This window comes from Ursus maritimus, unplaced genomic scaffold, assembly GCF_017311325.1.
Source record: "Ursus maritimus isolate PB19 unplaced genomic scaffold, ASM1731132v1 scaffold_3, whole genome shotgun sequence".
Classification (NCBI taxonomy): Eukaryota; Metazoa; Chordata; class Mammalia; order Carnivora; family Ursidae; genus Ursus; species Ursus maritimus.
This window is the reverse complement of record NW_024425563.1, coordinates 57,032,425-57,048,798: the sequence shown is the minus strand read 5'-3', so window position 1 is coordinate 57,048,798 and position 16,374 is coordinate 57,032,425. Positions and strand designations below refer to the sequence as shown.

General features: G+C 35.7%; 1 protein-coding gene across 1 annotated transcript in view; it reads right to left on the bottom strand.

Moving 5' to 3' along the window:
- CRPPA (CDP-L-ribitol pyrophosphorylase A) overlaps positions 1-9,196 on the bottom strand; it is a 190,730-nt gene extending 181,534 nt beyond the window's left edge. The window contains exon 1 of the mRNA XM_040644561.1: positions 9,095-9,196. Within this exon, the coding sequence (XP_040500495.1) occupies positions 9,095-9,196 (102 nt within the window). The remainder of the gene's footprint in view (positions 1-9,094) is intronic.
- Between the last annotated feature and the right edge of the window lie 7,178 nt (positions 9,197-16,374).

The window sequence follows — 16,374 nt, the reverse complement described above, 5'->3', positions numbered from 1 at the left end:
TACTGCTATAAATATACGTTCATGAAAAACACATCTTTTGATGAACACATGTACATATCTCTGTGGTATATATACCAAGCTCTGTAATTGTTGGGCCACCGGGTATGCATATGTTCAATTTCAGTAGATATGCCACACAGTTTTCCAAAATGGTTAAACCAATTTCCACTTTTACCAGTAGTATGCAAATGAGGAATCATACCTGGTTCATTCACCCATGTATATCTTGCACCTTTCTTAGTGCTGAACACCTAGTAGGCACTCAAGAAGTTTTGGCTGAATAAATTCAATAGATAGGTGTTAGAAGTATCCAAATGACTATTAACTTTTCATTCATGTTTCAGGTTTGCAAGAAGCCAAACCAGTTTCCAGCCCACTTCACAATTTTGCCAAAAGGCACCCCAAGGTAATCTGTCCCTGCAAAAAAGATCTCCTCACTGAATGCTGTTTTCTTTTTCTTTTTAAGATTTTTTTAAATTTATTTATTCGACAGAGATAGAGGCAGCCAGCGAGAGAGGGAGGAAGAAGCAGGCTCATAGCGGAGGAGCCTGATGTGGGGCTCGATCCCATAAAGCTGGGGTCATGCCCTGAGCCGAAGGCAGACGGCTAACCGCTGTGCCACCCAGGCGCCCCTGAATGCTGTTTTCAAGCACAAATAGTCAATGCAATGGAATAAGTGATAGCACTTTGACAACACAACAGAATATGTTAGCGTGAGAGGGCATTTTAGTTTCATCTTTTCCAGCTTCTCTTTATATAGCCGAAGACAAGGAGACCTAAATAAATCAAATTAGGTGCCCTGAGATTAAGAAAGCATTCTTGGGATTCATAAGTGGACATATGCTTTGTTTCTTTAAAACTTTGGGTTAAAAGATTATTTGATTTGTATAAAATGTGTTTGGCCAGGAACAGATTGGAGATTTTATTTCATAAAATCTTTTTTATACTTTTTATACTTTTTTATACTACCTTTTATACTTATTTCATTAGTATAAAATTCATATTTTTACTGTGACTGCCCTCCAAAACACTTTCATCCTTTTCATTACTTAAATAAAACAAATTATTTTTGTCAGTGTATAAAATTGCTTTGATTTTCTCTTTGGGATGAGATTTGTTCTCTTTTTTACGCAGTCTGATCAAAATCAGTTCTAAGAATCAGTGGGTTTTTTGTGTTAACTTTTTATTTGTTCTCTTCTTTTTATCAAATGCAGCTAACAAAATCATGTTGAAGTGTAATAAAGTTTTCAGTCTTTCATCTAAAGAATAGGTACTTTATAGTACATACAATGAAAATTGAGAGAAGTTCAGTTCAAAATTTACTATGCTCTTCCTCAACAACTACAAATACACTGAGGAGGGTTGAGTCTGGAGAGTTCCAAGGTCTGAGACATAGACTGGATTTGGATAAAGCTGTGTGTAGTATATTCTACTAATTGCATCAAATCTTTACCCCTTCTGGAGTATCAACACACTTTGGCATGTTACCTGCAGTTTCTTCCAGTAAAGAAACACAGTATAGTTCCCCACCCCTTGACTTTAAATTTAGTTATGTGACTTTCTTTAGAAAATAGGATGTCAGAGGACATGAGTGACCAAAGGCTTAAAAAGTGCCTGTGCTAGTAGGCTTTCTCAAGCCTCTCCATAAGCCTTTCCATGAGATACCCAGCTAGCAGGCCAGGTCATGCAGGAGGCTGAGTGACATGAGGAGCAGAACCCAAATGCTCCAGCTGAGCCTAGCCTGTACCAGCTGAACTCCAGTTGTCCCCCAGATGCAGAAATGAGTCCAGCTGATATCAACCATGTTAATCCAAACCACATCTAGATCAACTGACCCCCAGAAAATCCTTAGACATATGATCTAAATAACTGCTTATGATGTTATGCCATTGGAATTTTGTGATTGTTGTAATGGAGTGGCATTAAAGACATAGTTAAATGACACAGGATCATTAGGTATGCACAGCTTGATTATGACCATGTTTCCCAGAAAATGGTGAAAGGGGCAGGTGCCACAGCAAGGGCAACTCATCAGTAGGAAGAGGCTTATCCGAGTTATAACTAGAGAGAGTCTTAAAACAGGACTACAGTTCAGCATTTAAAGAGCTTAGAGATCACATTCTGTTCTAACAACAGGTTAAAAAAAAAACAACCCACTAAAAAATCAACAACTCTTCTTAGTTCTACCAGAGAAATGAGGGCACGGGGCATACCACTAGCCCCAAAATGACTTTTATTATGTCTTACAGATTGGAATCCTTTCCACCCACCTAATCTTATTACTAACATTTTATGTGCCATGTTTGTCTTTCCAGAAACAGACTAGATCCTATGTAAGAGTAAACCACTTACTCACTTTAGGCCATTGCTAAGGCCTATTAAATCTCAGGTCTAATCTATAGTAGCAAAAAGAAATAACAAATTGTAGAAAGCAAGGGCTAAAGTGAAGAGCTGCCTAAGTTCTCCCAGGTTTCATCAAGTTAAAAGAAAATGGCAATATTGACATCTTTTTGGGTATGGTTTGAAAACAGATTTTTGTATGAACATCCTTAAAAGAAGCTTAGGACCGAGAAAGAAGGAACAAATCAAAATACTACTGCTTGACTCAACTAACCCTATGTTGATGTAGAAAACCATATCAAAGAGAGCATGCATCAATTAGACTTGCACAAAAACCTGCTTTGTTTCAACCACATTGCTAAGATTTTTCTGTTTTATTAGACAATGAATCTTTGTGTTAAGAGCAGTGTATATACAGTGTAATTAGTCATCTGTCTGGGCTTCAAAAATCTGCTTGAGATGCTGATTTCACCTCTCAAAAGGACTGAACTCTAGAATCAAGAAATATGGAAGGGAATTGCAAGTGTGAAATAATGAGTTGAAATAATGAGCCTGGAAAAATTTGGAAAGAAATAAGAAACATTGGGGAAAACACTGTTTACAAGAAATAGACTTTCCATAAATTCTTGATGGATGCTGGATCCAATCTTTGCGTTAAACTGCCTCTTCCATCAAACCTCACCAGCACTTTTTGTTTTTCTGTTAATTAATTTACAGCTGTCAGTGTAGCATTCATCTGCTGCAGTGGGATCCCAACCAGCCAGGAATCAAGGATTGTGCAAGGCCTACCATCAGCAGGAGGGGGGAGTTGCAGCCATGCCTCCTTGCAACAGTTTGGGAGACATTTCCCATTTCCCTCCTTCCCAATGGTGGGAAGAACAAGAGGTGGCACTTCTGGCCATCTTGTTATGTCAACAGGGTCTCAACAGCCTGTGCCTGTCTCACAGCAACAGTCAATCCCAACTCCCTCATCCACTAAGGAATTCCCTGGTTTGGAAAAACAAGAGGAATTCTTCTTCACCAGGAGCCTACCAACTTATTACGTAAGAGCTATGCAGAGGGTACAAAACATGGTTTACCTCTCCAAGAAATTTCAATCTAATTGGAGGGGGAAAAAATTATGTACACAAAACCTAGTGCAATTAAATGGTTGAGTATGTGGTTGCAATAGATGGGATAAGCATTCAATTGTATGATTTCTATTTCCATTTCGAAAGAGTTGGATTTTTAATCCAAGGTTTATGTGCTGTATGATAATTGAAATAGTTTACTAATCAGAGCTGGTATAACTTGTATATAACTTGTACTTTCACCTATGGAAAGCAAATACAAAACAGGAGAGAAAAAAGTGATAAATAGCTAACTACTACTAAAAAATTACCAAGTCAGGGGCGCCTGGGTGGCTCAGTTGGTTAAGTGTCTGCCTTCAGCTCAGGCTCTGATCCCAGGGTGGAGGGATTGAGCCCCGCATCAGGCTTCCTGCTCAGTGGGAAGTCTGCTTTTCCCTCTCCCTCTGCTTGTGCTCTGCCTCTCTGACAAACAAATAAATAAAATATTTTAAAAAATAAAAATTACCAATTCATACCTCATTTCTAGTATAGAATAATTTTTAAAATGAAGTTTTTTCACCTGTAGAAAGGGAAATTCTAATGTTTCTAGTGTTTCTTCCTTTTCCAACATAAAAAAAAGACATAAATGGAGAGTTAATATCCATTTTAATACAGGCGTTAATTAGGAATGTAATGTTTCTGAAAGGTATAAAACAAATTTGCCAAGCACATTAAGGATATACTGGTATATAAAAAAAAAACTCTCATCACTTTTTTTATGCCAGTAAATTATGTTGAAAGAATCTTTAGTAACAAAGCCTCTATTGATACCTTCTAAATATCTTCTTGTGAGGCCAAGGATAAGATATACTTCCAGATACAGCAGGCATATTAAGCTGGAATTTTGCCATTGCTTTTCAGAATGCTGTTAAATGTATTACTTCCATTTATGTCATTGTCTTCTGGGTTTCTCCTCATAAAACTATCCTGCCATCTAGAAGAAAATATGTTTAACAAAGAAATTAGTAAATAAGGGAAATGTTAATCAGGTTGTCAAAGAAGATGATAATTCATAGAACACAATTACTGAGAGCATAGAGCATTTTAAGGGGGCTGTAAAAGAGGACTGAGAAATGTGCAAGAAATACTTAGAAGTACAGTTTAAACAAACAGTATAAAATCTTGCACAAGGTTTCCAAAATTATATGACATCTACTATTTTCAAAGAATATAGACAAGTTCACGTGTTATTGTTCTTCTTTGTCATTATTATTATTACTATTAAGTTTTAATGATCCACTGGGCTACAGGAAAAATAATTTGTATTCATTTTAACTCATTTAATTCTATTCCTGTTTTTTAATTTGTGTTTTATAATGTACATAATACATTAATATGGTTACATAATTTGTAAGTGAATAAATGTGTATTGGATTAAGGTACTCAAAGTTTTGTTGTTTTTTTTTTTTTTTTCTTGTGGAGCCATGCTCGAAACATTTAGAGAATGACTTTAGAGAGTTATAAGTCATCAGTTAACATAAATCATAAAAAGAAAAATTAGAATAAAGCAATAGTCTGAACATTTAAAATTGGATTGACATATTGCATTGGAATTACAAAAAATCAGAAATGAAGTGGAAAACTGTTTCTGTTTTTGAGGAAATGAATGAGAAAGTGTGAGCCTTGGGTGACATATTGGTAAAGTGTGCAAATCCAGTAGTTTTCAGGATTAAGTATAGGGGCAAAAGGAGCATAAATTCATGAAAATGTTTCCTACATCAATTTTTGTGTCACAAAATACATGAAATAAATGGGGAACGACAACATCGCCAAGAAAAGCACTTAGGATGATTCAAGAAGGCAGTGGGTAAAGGCAATGACCGCAAAAGAGACACAGAGAGAGCGCGCACCCTTCTTCTTTGAAAGTTATCAGAATGCCAGAACTTGTCATTTTTACTTAAAATTAAATAAGATCAAATCCAGAGTATCTTCCAAAAATGTTTCTGTCCTTGACCTTGCATTCCCCTACCTTACTAACTCTTCCTTCTTTCCTGTGTGTCTCCCTTTTACTCTTAGTCTACTTTCTGGACCAAAGACTTAGAGAAGAAATTCCTACCCAAGTCTACATTCTCCCCTCCTCAGCAAGCTGGTCTCAACTAAGAAGCATAATAATAATAATAATAATAATAATAATAATAATAATAGCAGTAGCAACTAACACTGTGAGCTCTTACATTCAGGAACTTGTTTAAAGCAGATTTAATTACCCCATTTTATAGGGTTAAATTGAGGTACATATTGCTTAAATAGTCAAATATTACGGGCAAGGCCAAGATTCATACCCAGGTATTATGGCTCCAGTACCTTTACTCTTGACTACAATGCAATATTATCTAACAACATGCCACATAATATACAAATGGTTTAAATGGATTCCCCATTTAATCTTTTCTTTGTACTCCCATTCCTAGGATCCTAACATTCTAGAACCTTTGTTGGATCAAGTAATAGTATCGTTAGTAGATTAAACCCAACATATGGCCTTTCAAGTGTAAGGGAATGGAATAAGAAGAACAGGGAACTACTCCAGTTACAGATGTTATTGCTATGCATTCAGATGTAGGTGAAGAAGAAATTGCAAAGTTGGCACTGCTTCTTATCCTTTGTACATCTAAAGGCTGTGCTCGGCAGTGTAACCACTAAGCAAAGCCTGGCACAGCTGTTCATTCTTTCTCATCGTCTTTTATCTATGTAGTGCTTCCTCTTAAAGTGAGTCTTTGAAATTCTGAAAGCCAAGTGCTTCATTTCCCATCATTCCACACCTAAGCCAAGTTTCAAAATTGGCTTTGATGTGTATTTAAAGTGTCTTGGCATTCTGCTGCCATCATTCCCTGGATCCGTCCCACTCTGTGAAACTGTGATATGATCATCTCTGTCCCAAAGGAAGAGACTAGCTACATATGGAACCATGATTATATCCTTCTACAACTTTGTGTAGTTCATGGGTTACACTGATGAGTGCTGGACAGTACAATGTGAATGGGTAAGAGTTACACGTTTTGAAATCATGCAGGAGTAATGTAGCCAGACTTTTTTTAATTCATAGACCTTCAACATTATGGTTTTAGTTCTGAAGTTTCCTTCTCACCATAGATCACAATGGCTGCCTAACTTAAACACTGCCAGATTCAAATGCTTTATTTTCGAAGTTTGTAGAACAGGCTTAACATGATATATATTTGTATTCTAGATAATGCTGTTTGGTGGGCATTGTCATATTTGGTGAGTCATTCTCAGTTAATTCGTAAGGGATTTATGGATTTGATGGTTTCTTCTCTTTCCAACTGATAGACTATTTGAGAGCTTGAATAGCTTTCATGATATAAACTCAAATAGAAATTGATTTATAGTTAATCATTCACCTGTGACTGCATGTCCTAATGGCTTGGTTATTAAAATATGTAATTATGTTATTAATTATGTTATTAAAATATGTAACAACAGGGGCGCCTGGGTGGCTCAGTCGTTAAGTGTCTGCCTTTGGCTCAGGGCATGATCCTGGCGTTCTGGGATCGAGCCCCACATCAGGCTCCTCCGCTGGCAGCCTGCTTTTCCTCTCCTGCTCCCCCTGCTTGTGTTCCCTCTCTCACTGGCTGTCTCTCTCTCTGTCAAATAAATAAATAAATAATCTTTAAAAAAAAATTTAAAAATTAAAAAATTAAATATGTAACAACAATAATAGTAAAAACAAACACCTAACTCCTACCCTCCACTCTATCCATAGAATGTAAATATATGAAAATTTCTCAGAAGCTATCGGAGTCTACAGTGAATATGCCCCAGTTTTTCACGTGCTACATGAGGCATTGCTCAAAAAATTATCTCAGATTTCGTATCTTTTTGGCTTTACTAGGTTGGTTGGCTTTTTGAATTACAGGATATCTAACCGTAAGCTGGGGCATCTAAAATCTCAGAATTTCTCCCAAATGTCTCTTTCAGATTCTCATCTCAAGTATAAAATAATGAAATGGGAAGATTAATGGTGGAAGGAACCTTGGAGAGCATCTTAGTATCTACATTCTAGAAATGAAAAACAAAGAAAGATTCTTCTTCCTTTTTTTTTTTTTTTTTTGAGAGAGAGAGAGAGAGGTGGTGGGGAGGAGCAGAGGGAGAGAGAGGTCTTACGCAGGTTCCACACCCAGCATGGAGCCTCACAACCCTGAGATCATGACCTGAACTGAAATCAAGAGTAGAAAGCTTAGAATGACAACAAAGAAAGATTCTATAACAATTCAGTGCTTGCTTAATGTAGTACACTGCTATGAATGTAGTAAAGAAAAGTATGCCTGAGGAGACTGTGCCAGGCAGCTTATGTTTTGCTCTGCATATCTACTCTCTACCCTTCACCCTGCCCTCTGTCCCAAGTTTAACCTATATGGATTACATTCACCACTCCCAGACCCATGGCCTCCAATGGGGACTGCCAATGGAGAGCCTTGGCAGGGGATCAATCAGAAAGAGGTAGGAGAAAAGAGAGTGACAAAGGTGTTATTCCCCTGGCTCCCTAGATTTGCGGGATCCTCTGACCAACTCCTCAGATTGACCATAGTCCACTCTTCCTCTCAGTGTGTGCCCTCCCCAGCCAGAATCCAATGACCTCATCCTTTCCTCTCTTCTTAGTCTCTGGGGGTGTGGCAGCTTTGTTGTTGCTGGCCCTGTGCTCCTCCGCTATGCCTTGGGCTTTCCTTACATCCCGCCCAGACTTTTATAATTAGTCCCCTTGTAAATAAATCCTCCTTAACTTATTCTGAGTGTGCTGTCTGTTTTCTTTTGGAACGTTAACTAATACAGAGATGTCAACTCCGATCTCAAGAAGTGTATAATTTAGCTGTTCAGAAATAGTAGACTTGAGATTGGAATTCAAGTCTCCTAAATCCTGAGAGATCCTTTAAGTAGCCCCATATGGCCCACAGACCAGTTTAAACTGATCTTAAACAGCTTTAAGAACTTAAACCTAACAAGTAGACTGGTATGCATAGTTTGGCAGGTAAGGAATTTTTTTTTTAAGTCTACTGCTAATATTTAAAAATTAAGAAAGTTCATATAAAGTATTTGGACTTTTGATGGGATTTTGCTACTATATGTCAGAGTACTCTGTTGTGTGGGACTTTTTTCTAACATCCTCATCATTTTTCCTTGTCTTACTCCCCACTTACTGGTCCTACTAGGTATTGACTTTGCACACCTTCCCTTGGTGTATTTTCTCTTCCTGAGATATGTGTACTCAAGAGGGATCAAAAATGTTAAAAAATGGAGTGCTGAGATGAGCCCTGGGTGTTATACGCAACTAATGAATCATTGAACATTATATCAAAAACTAATGATGTACTATATGTTGGCTAATTGAACTGAAATTTTAAAAAGGTATTAAAAAAACCCGAAGATGTTAAAAAATGGAAATGATCTTCTACTGTAGAATACTGGGTATCAGTAGTTACAAAAGCGCTAGAGAGTGGATTTTTGTTTGTTTATATTTGCTTTGTTTGTTGGTTGTTTTTACCAGGGAAGAAGAGCAGCAGGTCTTCTGATGGCCTTGAAATTGAACAGTGTCTAAAGGTTCCTATTCTGGGCATCAGTCCTAAGAGACTGTGGCTTTTCAGAACTCATTCCAAAGCTATGCTATGGTGTTGATTGTGTGTCCTTACAAGCCTTTTTCCCCTGTCATCAGCATTTTCCAGCTCTTCTTTCAGCTCCACATACGGCTGTTCTGGCATTGTGGTCATCTTCCCATCGAACGTACTTATCATGACTACTGGTAATAAAAGAAACAATAAAACACAATAGAAAATTCTTTTTTTTTTTTTTTTTAAGATTTTTATTTATTTATGTGACAGAGAGACAGCCAGCGAGAGAGGGAACACAGCAGGGGGAGTGGGAGAGGAAGAAGCAGGCTCCCAGCGGAGGAGCCTGATGTGGGGCTCGATCCCATAACACCGGGATCACGCCCTGAGCCAAAGGCAGACGCTTAACGACTGCGCTACCCAGGCGCCCCAACACAATAGAAAATTCTTAACCCAGAATGTCCAGAAAGCACACCTGTTTCAGCTTAATAATATTACTGAATCGTAAGTGTCTTAACTCCAAAAGAACACAATGATCAAAAAAGAGCCTTGTTCCTGTTCCAACATCTGCCAGAGGCATTCTCTTGGATTCCCCCCCGCCTCAATTATATGGATTGAAGAATGGGGTTATAATGTACATTTATACAAATGCAATTCAGTCTTTAAAATATTATTACCCTTGAACATATGTTAATGACTGAGAACCCGCTTAAGTTATGCAATATCAGTATGGGTTTCATGATATCACTGCAATCATCTGCTGTAATCCATAAAAGTCTCTGTATTTTTGCAGATTGCTTTGCTGGGAGTTTATCATACTCAGCTCATGCTAATCGTCATGCTACTCCTCTCCTGAGCAAATTGATTACCATGATATTATTTCTAAAGTTTACAATTATTTTAAAATTTCTATGTAAATATTGGGTACAAGCAATATTTGGTGTCCTAGATGAACAAATATCTACATATTTTGTTTGCTAGAATTGTCTATAGCTATTGCCTTTACTCATGCTATCATCAGCAATAAAATGGCTCCACTTAATTTATGGAAACTATTAGGAAACAGGAAATTTTTATATTTAATATCAATGTTAAGAAAAAGATCGTCTCTAGAAAAAAGCTACTTATAAGACTATCTAAATAATAAGGAAAATCTCTATAAAATTTATATCAATTTTATATAAGAAGATAGGTTCTTTTCAGGAAGTTAGTGCTAAGATTATGTCTGCTTAAAAATAAAGGCTTCAGCTTTATTTGACAGACCTAACAATAATTAGGAAAAAAAAATGTTTTCCAGTATACTTTTATTGTTTGCTATAGTCTACTTTGAATTTTTTGACAATGTTAGCATTCTCTTCTTAAATATATTCTTCCCGTTTTAAGACTAGAGAGTGCAATTTAGGTACTGGATCATAGCAATGTTGCCCTCTGACTCTTGCTCAAAATAAGATTATATGTAATTACTTTTGCATTTTGCGGTAGGGCATTTGTTATTTTCTTAATTAAATTGCCATTTGTCCGCCAACGTGTTGTGAGAACCTAACAGACACAGACTAGATTTTCAACAAATACTAAACGAATGAACAGCTCAATGAATGAATTCCAAATATCACAAAATATTTTGACCAGAAATATCACTATCCCATTTACATCACAATGTGTAATCATAATATTTAAGGTTTTCAAAATGAAAACTCTCAACAAGAACATAATGTCATTATTTTACAATAAAACCCAATTCTCTGTATAAGCTATAGCCACTTTCTCTTATTATTTTCTCTAGAAATGAGTAGGCAATGGAGTAGCAATAGTGTTTTTTTGAAGAGCACATTTCTAATGCCTTTTGTGCAAAGTTGCCTCCTCTTTTCCCTGGTCCTTAATGTGTACCTGGTGTTTGCTCAAGTTTAGATAAAAATGGGGGAAATGCCCAGTAACAGACCATGGTCTCAGCCTTCCTCCTAAAGCTGGGTCTCCACTTTCATCTTACATTGCTTGCATTAACAAGATATTGATTATGACGGAATGTACCAATTCCAAAACAAGCCTGATCAAACTCTTGTTCTGAGATTTCACAATTAAGTGAACTGGAAATATCATCAGAACCAGAGAGTAGCATCAGAACCAGTCAAATCTGACTTTGTGGGTGTCAGTGGGATTGAAAAGATGGATAAATTGTTTGGGCTAATAGAATATGAGTATTTTAGGCTGGAAGTCATTTTAAATATTATCTAGATCACCTCCCGTATTTTATAGATGAAGTAGTTGAGCCATAGGAACAGTAAGACACAAGTATAATTTCACCCAACCAATTAGCGGCAGCATAGTCTAAACTATATCTCAGGTCTTCTGTTTACAAGATCACAAGTCAGCATTTTTTCACGATTTTAGCTCTGTGAAAAAATGCTGAAAAAGGAAAACAAAAACTGGAGCCATCACCTATCCCAACTTCAAGTTATATTACAAAGCTGTAGTGATCAAAACAGTATGGTACTGGCACAAAAATAGACACATAAATCACTGGAACAGAATAGAAAATCCAGACAGGAACCCATAACTATATGGTCCATTAATCTTTTACAAAGCAGGAAAGAATATCCAATGGGAAAAAACCAATCTCTTCAATGAATGGTGTTAGGAAAACTGGACAGCTACATGCAAAAGAATGAAACTAAAACTAGACCATTTTCTTACACTATCTACAAAAAGAAATTCAAAATGTATGAAAGACCTAAATGCGAGACAGGAAACCATCAAAGTCCTGGAGAAGAATGCAGGCAGTAACCTCTTTGACATTGGCCATAGCAACTTCTTTCTAGATATGTCTTGAGGAAAGGGAAACAAAAGCAAAAATGAACTATTAGGACTTCATCAAAATAAAAATGGTCTGCACAGTAAAGGAAACAATCAGCAAAACTGGAAGTCAACCTATGGGATGAGAGAAGATATTTGCAAATGACATATCTGATAAAGGGTCAGTGCCGAGAAAATATGAAGAACTTATAAAACTCAACACCTAAAAAATGAATAATCCAATTAAAAAATGGGCAGAAGACATAAATAGACATTTTTCCAAAGAAGACTACAGATGACCAAGAGACACATGAAAAGATGCTTAACATCACTCACCATCAGGGAAATGCAAATCAAAACTACAATGAGGTATCACTCACACCTGTCAGAATGGCTAAAATCAACAACACAAGAAACAACAGTACTGGTGACGATGTGGAGAAAGGGGAACCCTCTTACACTGTTGGTGGGAATGCAAACTGGCGCGGCCACTCTGGAAAGCAGTATGGGGTTTCCTCAAAAAGTTAAAAATAAAACTATTCTATGATCCAGCAATTACACTACTAGGTATTTACCCAAAGAATACAAAAATTCTAATTCAAAGGGATATATGCATCCTGATGTTTATAACAGCATTATCTGCAATAGCCAAATTACGGAAACACCGCAGGTGTCCATCAAATGATGAATAGATAAAGATGTGGTACACACATGCACGCTCACACACACACAATGAATATTACCCAGCCATAAAAAAGAATAAAATCTTGCCATTTGCAATGACATGGATGGAGCTGGAGAGTATTATGCTAAGCAAAATACGTCTGTCAGAGAAAAGATAAATACCATATGATTTCACATATGTGGAATTTAAGAAATAAAACAAATGAGAACAAAGGGAAAAAAGAGAGAGAGAGAGAAGCAAACCAAAACAGGCTCTTCATTACAGAGAACAAACTGATGGTTACTAGAATGGTGGTGGGTGGAGGGATGGGTTAAATAGATGATGGAGATTAAGGTATGCACTTGTTGTGACGAGCACCAGGTGTTGTATGGAAGTATCGAAACACTATATTGTATATATGAAACTAATATTACACTGTATGTTAACCAACTGGAATTTAAATAAAAACTTAAAAAAAATGTTCACATGTCTTGAAGTCACTTATATAAAATGGCTACATAAAAAATTGCAAATAATTGCAAATTCACCATTAAAAACTTTATTGTTTATTACTTTTTTAAAAATGTTGAACTATCACAGATTAAATGTAAAACCCTTCTTAATTAGTACACAAAGTACACAAAATTAATCAGTTCTTAGGAAAGATAGTATCAAACAGGCAAAATGGCAAACTTTCATTAGATTATTAAATGCAACTGGCAATTTTTATCTTTGGTTTACAATAAGGAAATATGTAGCAAGAAAGAGTTGGTAATTTTTTTAACCCTCTAAATTTGAGGAATGAAAAAAAACACAATGAGAAGAGAGGAAACAAGGCAAAAATATATATATAGAAAGCTCCAGTTAATAAATTGTCAGCCACAGTTGACCTTTGAACAATGTGGGGGGTTAGGGGTGTCAACCTCTTGCAGTCAGAAATTCTTGTATAACTTTCGACTCCCCAAAAACTTAACTACTAATACCCTACTGTTGATGAGAAGCCTTACTAATGACATAACAGTTAATTAACACACGTTGTGTATGTTATATATATTATATACTGTATTTTTACAATAAAGCAAGCTAGAGAGAAGAAACTATTAAGAAAATCATAAGAGAAAATACATCTACAATACTATACCATAAAAAATCCATTTATTACTGGACTGGCACAGTTCCCACCCATGTTGTTCAAGGGTCAACTGTATTAATATATAGTGCTAATTAAAGATTGTAATGGATTGTCAAAAATTTCTAGTTACTAGACTGCTGGGTTCACACCTCAATGAATAAAAGGACTCAAATGATCTTTGAGTGAAAATCCACAATGATTGTGATGCAAAAGACTTTTAAATTTGTGTGAATTTAGTAACAAATTCCCCCCAAAAAGGTCTTTATTCCTACTGAAAAAAAAACTGGTATTTATATTTTAATAGTAAAATGTTTTAAGCCTGTCAAACCCCTGATCAGTTTTAATAACAATGAATTTTGGTCGAATATATTGGTATCACTGACAATGTCATTCAGTTTAGACACCCTGTCTCAGATTCAAGGGCCTAATCCCACCAGTAAAAAAATGAAATCAATAATACAAGGTAAACCTTAGTGTGCGGTTAGTAAAATTCAAAGGAAAACATTTAGTGTCCTTCATAAATCTCCCAAACTGTTTCATTTTTCATTTGTAACAGAAAATAAAGCCTTCAGCAAGTCTGCCAATGCAGATGATAAACTATCACTCGGTCTAATTTGCACTGGAAATAATTACGCAGTCAGTTTGGCATTTATTTTAATCAGTTCTTGAACCTGGAAGCTAAACCATCTTTCCACTGGGATTTCTGTAGTAGTTGCTACCCTGTAGCTCTTCTAGACAATTTGCACAACATGCAGGCTAAGGCACCAAATGCAATGTTAGCTAATGAGTCAGGAATAATGGATATACCAATGGAATTGAAAATGACACTGACAAGGAGAACATCTTTTGGGGTATCCCTTCTAGATCTCTCTTTGTGGATGTAACAATAGTGACTGAATATCGACTTAGTTCACAAATCCAGACTCATTTAATTCAACACAAAATTGTATTTTAATAGGTTCCAATAAGACCAAGATGGAAGTTATCTCTGTCTGCCCTTGAGGGAAGGGAACATTCTAACAAGAGAAGGCACTCTAGCACTGAGGGTCCTAAATCATTTTCCCACTGAATTCCTTTGGGTGTCTACAGGATTTTATCAAAGATTTTCCATGCATTTCATTTTTTACTAGAACTGTATGACCAGAGGAAGCATACAAATGCTGAATTTAAGGTATGCAATGAGTTGCCCCTTCAGTGTAAACATTTTCAAGAGTTACATCAAATCCAAATGCTTTAATTCCAACTATAATGAATTTAATTTTGATACCTAAATTTCATGGCAATTGCAAAAAAAGGATATTTCACATACTAAATTTAAACTTTCAAAGAAATTAATTTTATTCAGTTGTTTGGAAGTTTCCTGATTTTGCTTTGACTAAATACTATTCTTTCCACCATAACTGCCTAGTACGACCATTCTGTTCAGTACCTATTAAAGCAAATATTGGGGCACCTGGGTGGCTCAGTTGGTTAAGCGACAGACTGACTCCTGACCTCAGCTGAGGTCTCCATTACAGAGTCATGAGTTCAGGCCCCACATGGGGTCCCACGCTAGGCACAGACCCTGCTTAAAAATAAATAAATAAACAAACAAACAAATAAATAAATAAAGTGCTGGGGGGGGAATTGATGAATCCAGATTTCCATATCCAACAAAAAAATCTTTAAAAAAAAATAAATCTCATGCTAAATAGACATATCAGTTTATATAATTAAAACATAATAATTCTAGTAGCAGATAGAGTGAAAGATACAAGATCTCCTAGAAAAACCTTACTAATTTGATATTGAGCTGGAGTAGATTAAAATTCAGTCTTTTTTAATTTAAAAGAAAGTGACTTAATTTTCATTGCTTTTCAAAAAATACACAGTAAAATAAACATGGCTAATAGAGTATTGCTAATTAGCAGTTCTTTGTAATTAACATAAATGGATAAATATAAAGGATTTGTAGTAAAAAATTTTTTTTTGCAACAAGATATTTCCAAAGCTCTGCATATGTCCATGTTTAACTTGGGTGTAGCACACTATATGTATTATTTATTTGCATATGTGCTATTAATTTTCCTTTCATTTTTGTTATTGACATCAGTCTGTACATCTAATGTATGTATAAATACCAATATTAATATCTATCTATTGAGCCTCTTGAAAAAGTCCTTTATTCATAGTAGCAAAAATAAATTTGAAAACAAATCCTTTATGGATAGATATTACTGAATGTGAACTAGAGGTCAGACTCTGCTAAACTCATCACAATTCACCATTTTGAAATGATAGTTACTAAGGCGAGAAGACAATTATGCAGAGTTTAATCAGATGGGAATACGTGAGTTAACTGGAGGAAAAAAAAACTGAAATATAATCAGCAATTCAGATGCAAGGGCTTTTTAGCATTTTAAAATAATAACTATAAAGCTACTCTTTCTGTTGACTTTTAATTTGCACTTCTCTGGAAGCCTGATTATATCCTAGGCTTTTTTTTATTGATTGCTGACCTTTTCCTCGCATTTGATGTCAAATACCATGCAATGAATGTATCATCAATGTAACAAGGCCAGAAACAGATCAGTAAATTGAATGTGACCATGAGAAATAGATCTAATTCTTGGCTTAGCTTAGACTAGAGGAGTCTTACTTATAATCTTCTTTTATTCCATTTCATTTTTCCTAGTATATTCATTTACCAATTCATGATTAGCAATCAAAACAGTGATGATTTTATTATCACCAAAACTTTTGTTTCAATGTTTTTTTTTTCTTTTTTTTTTTTTAAGA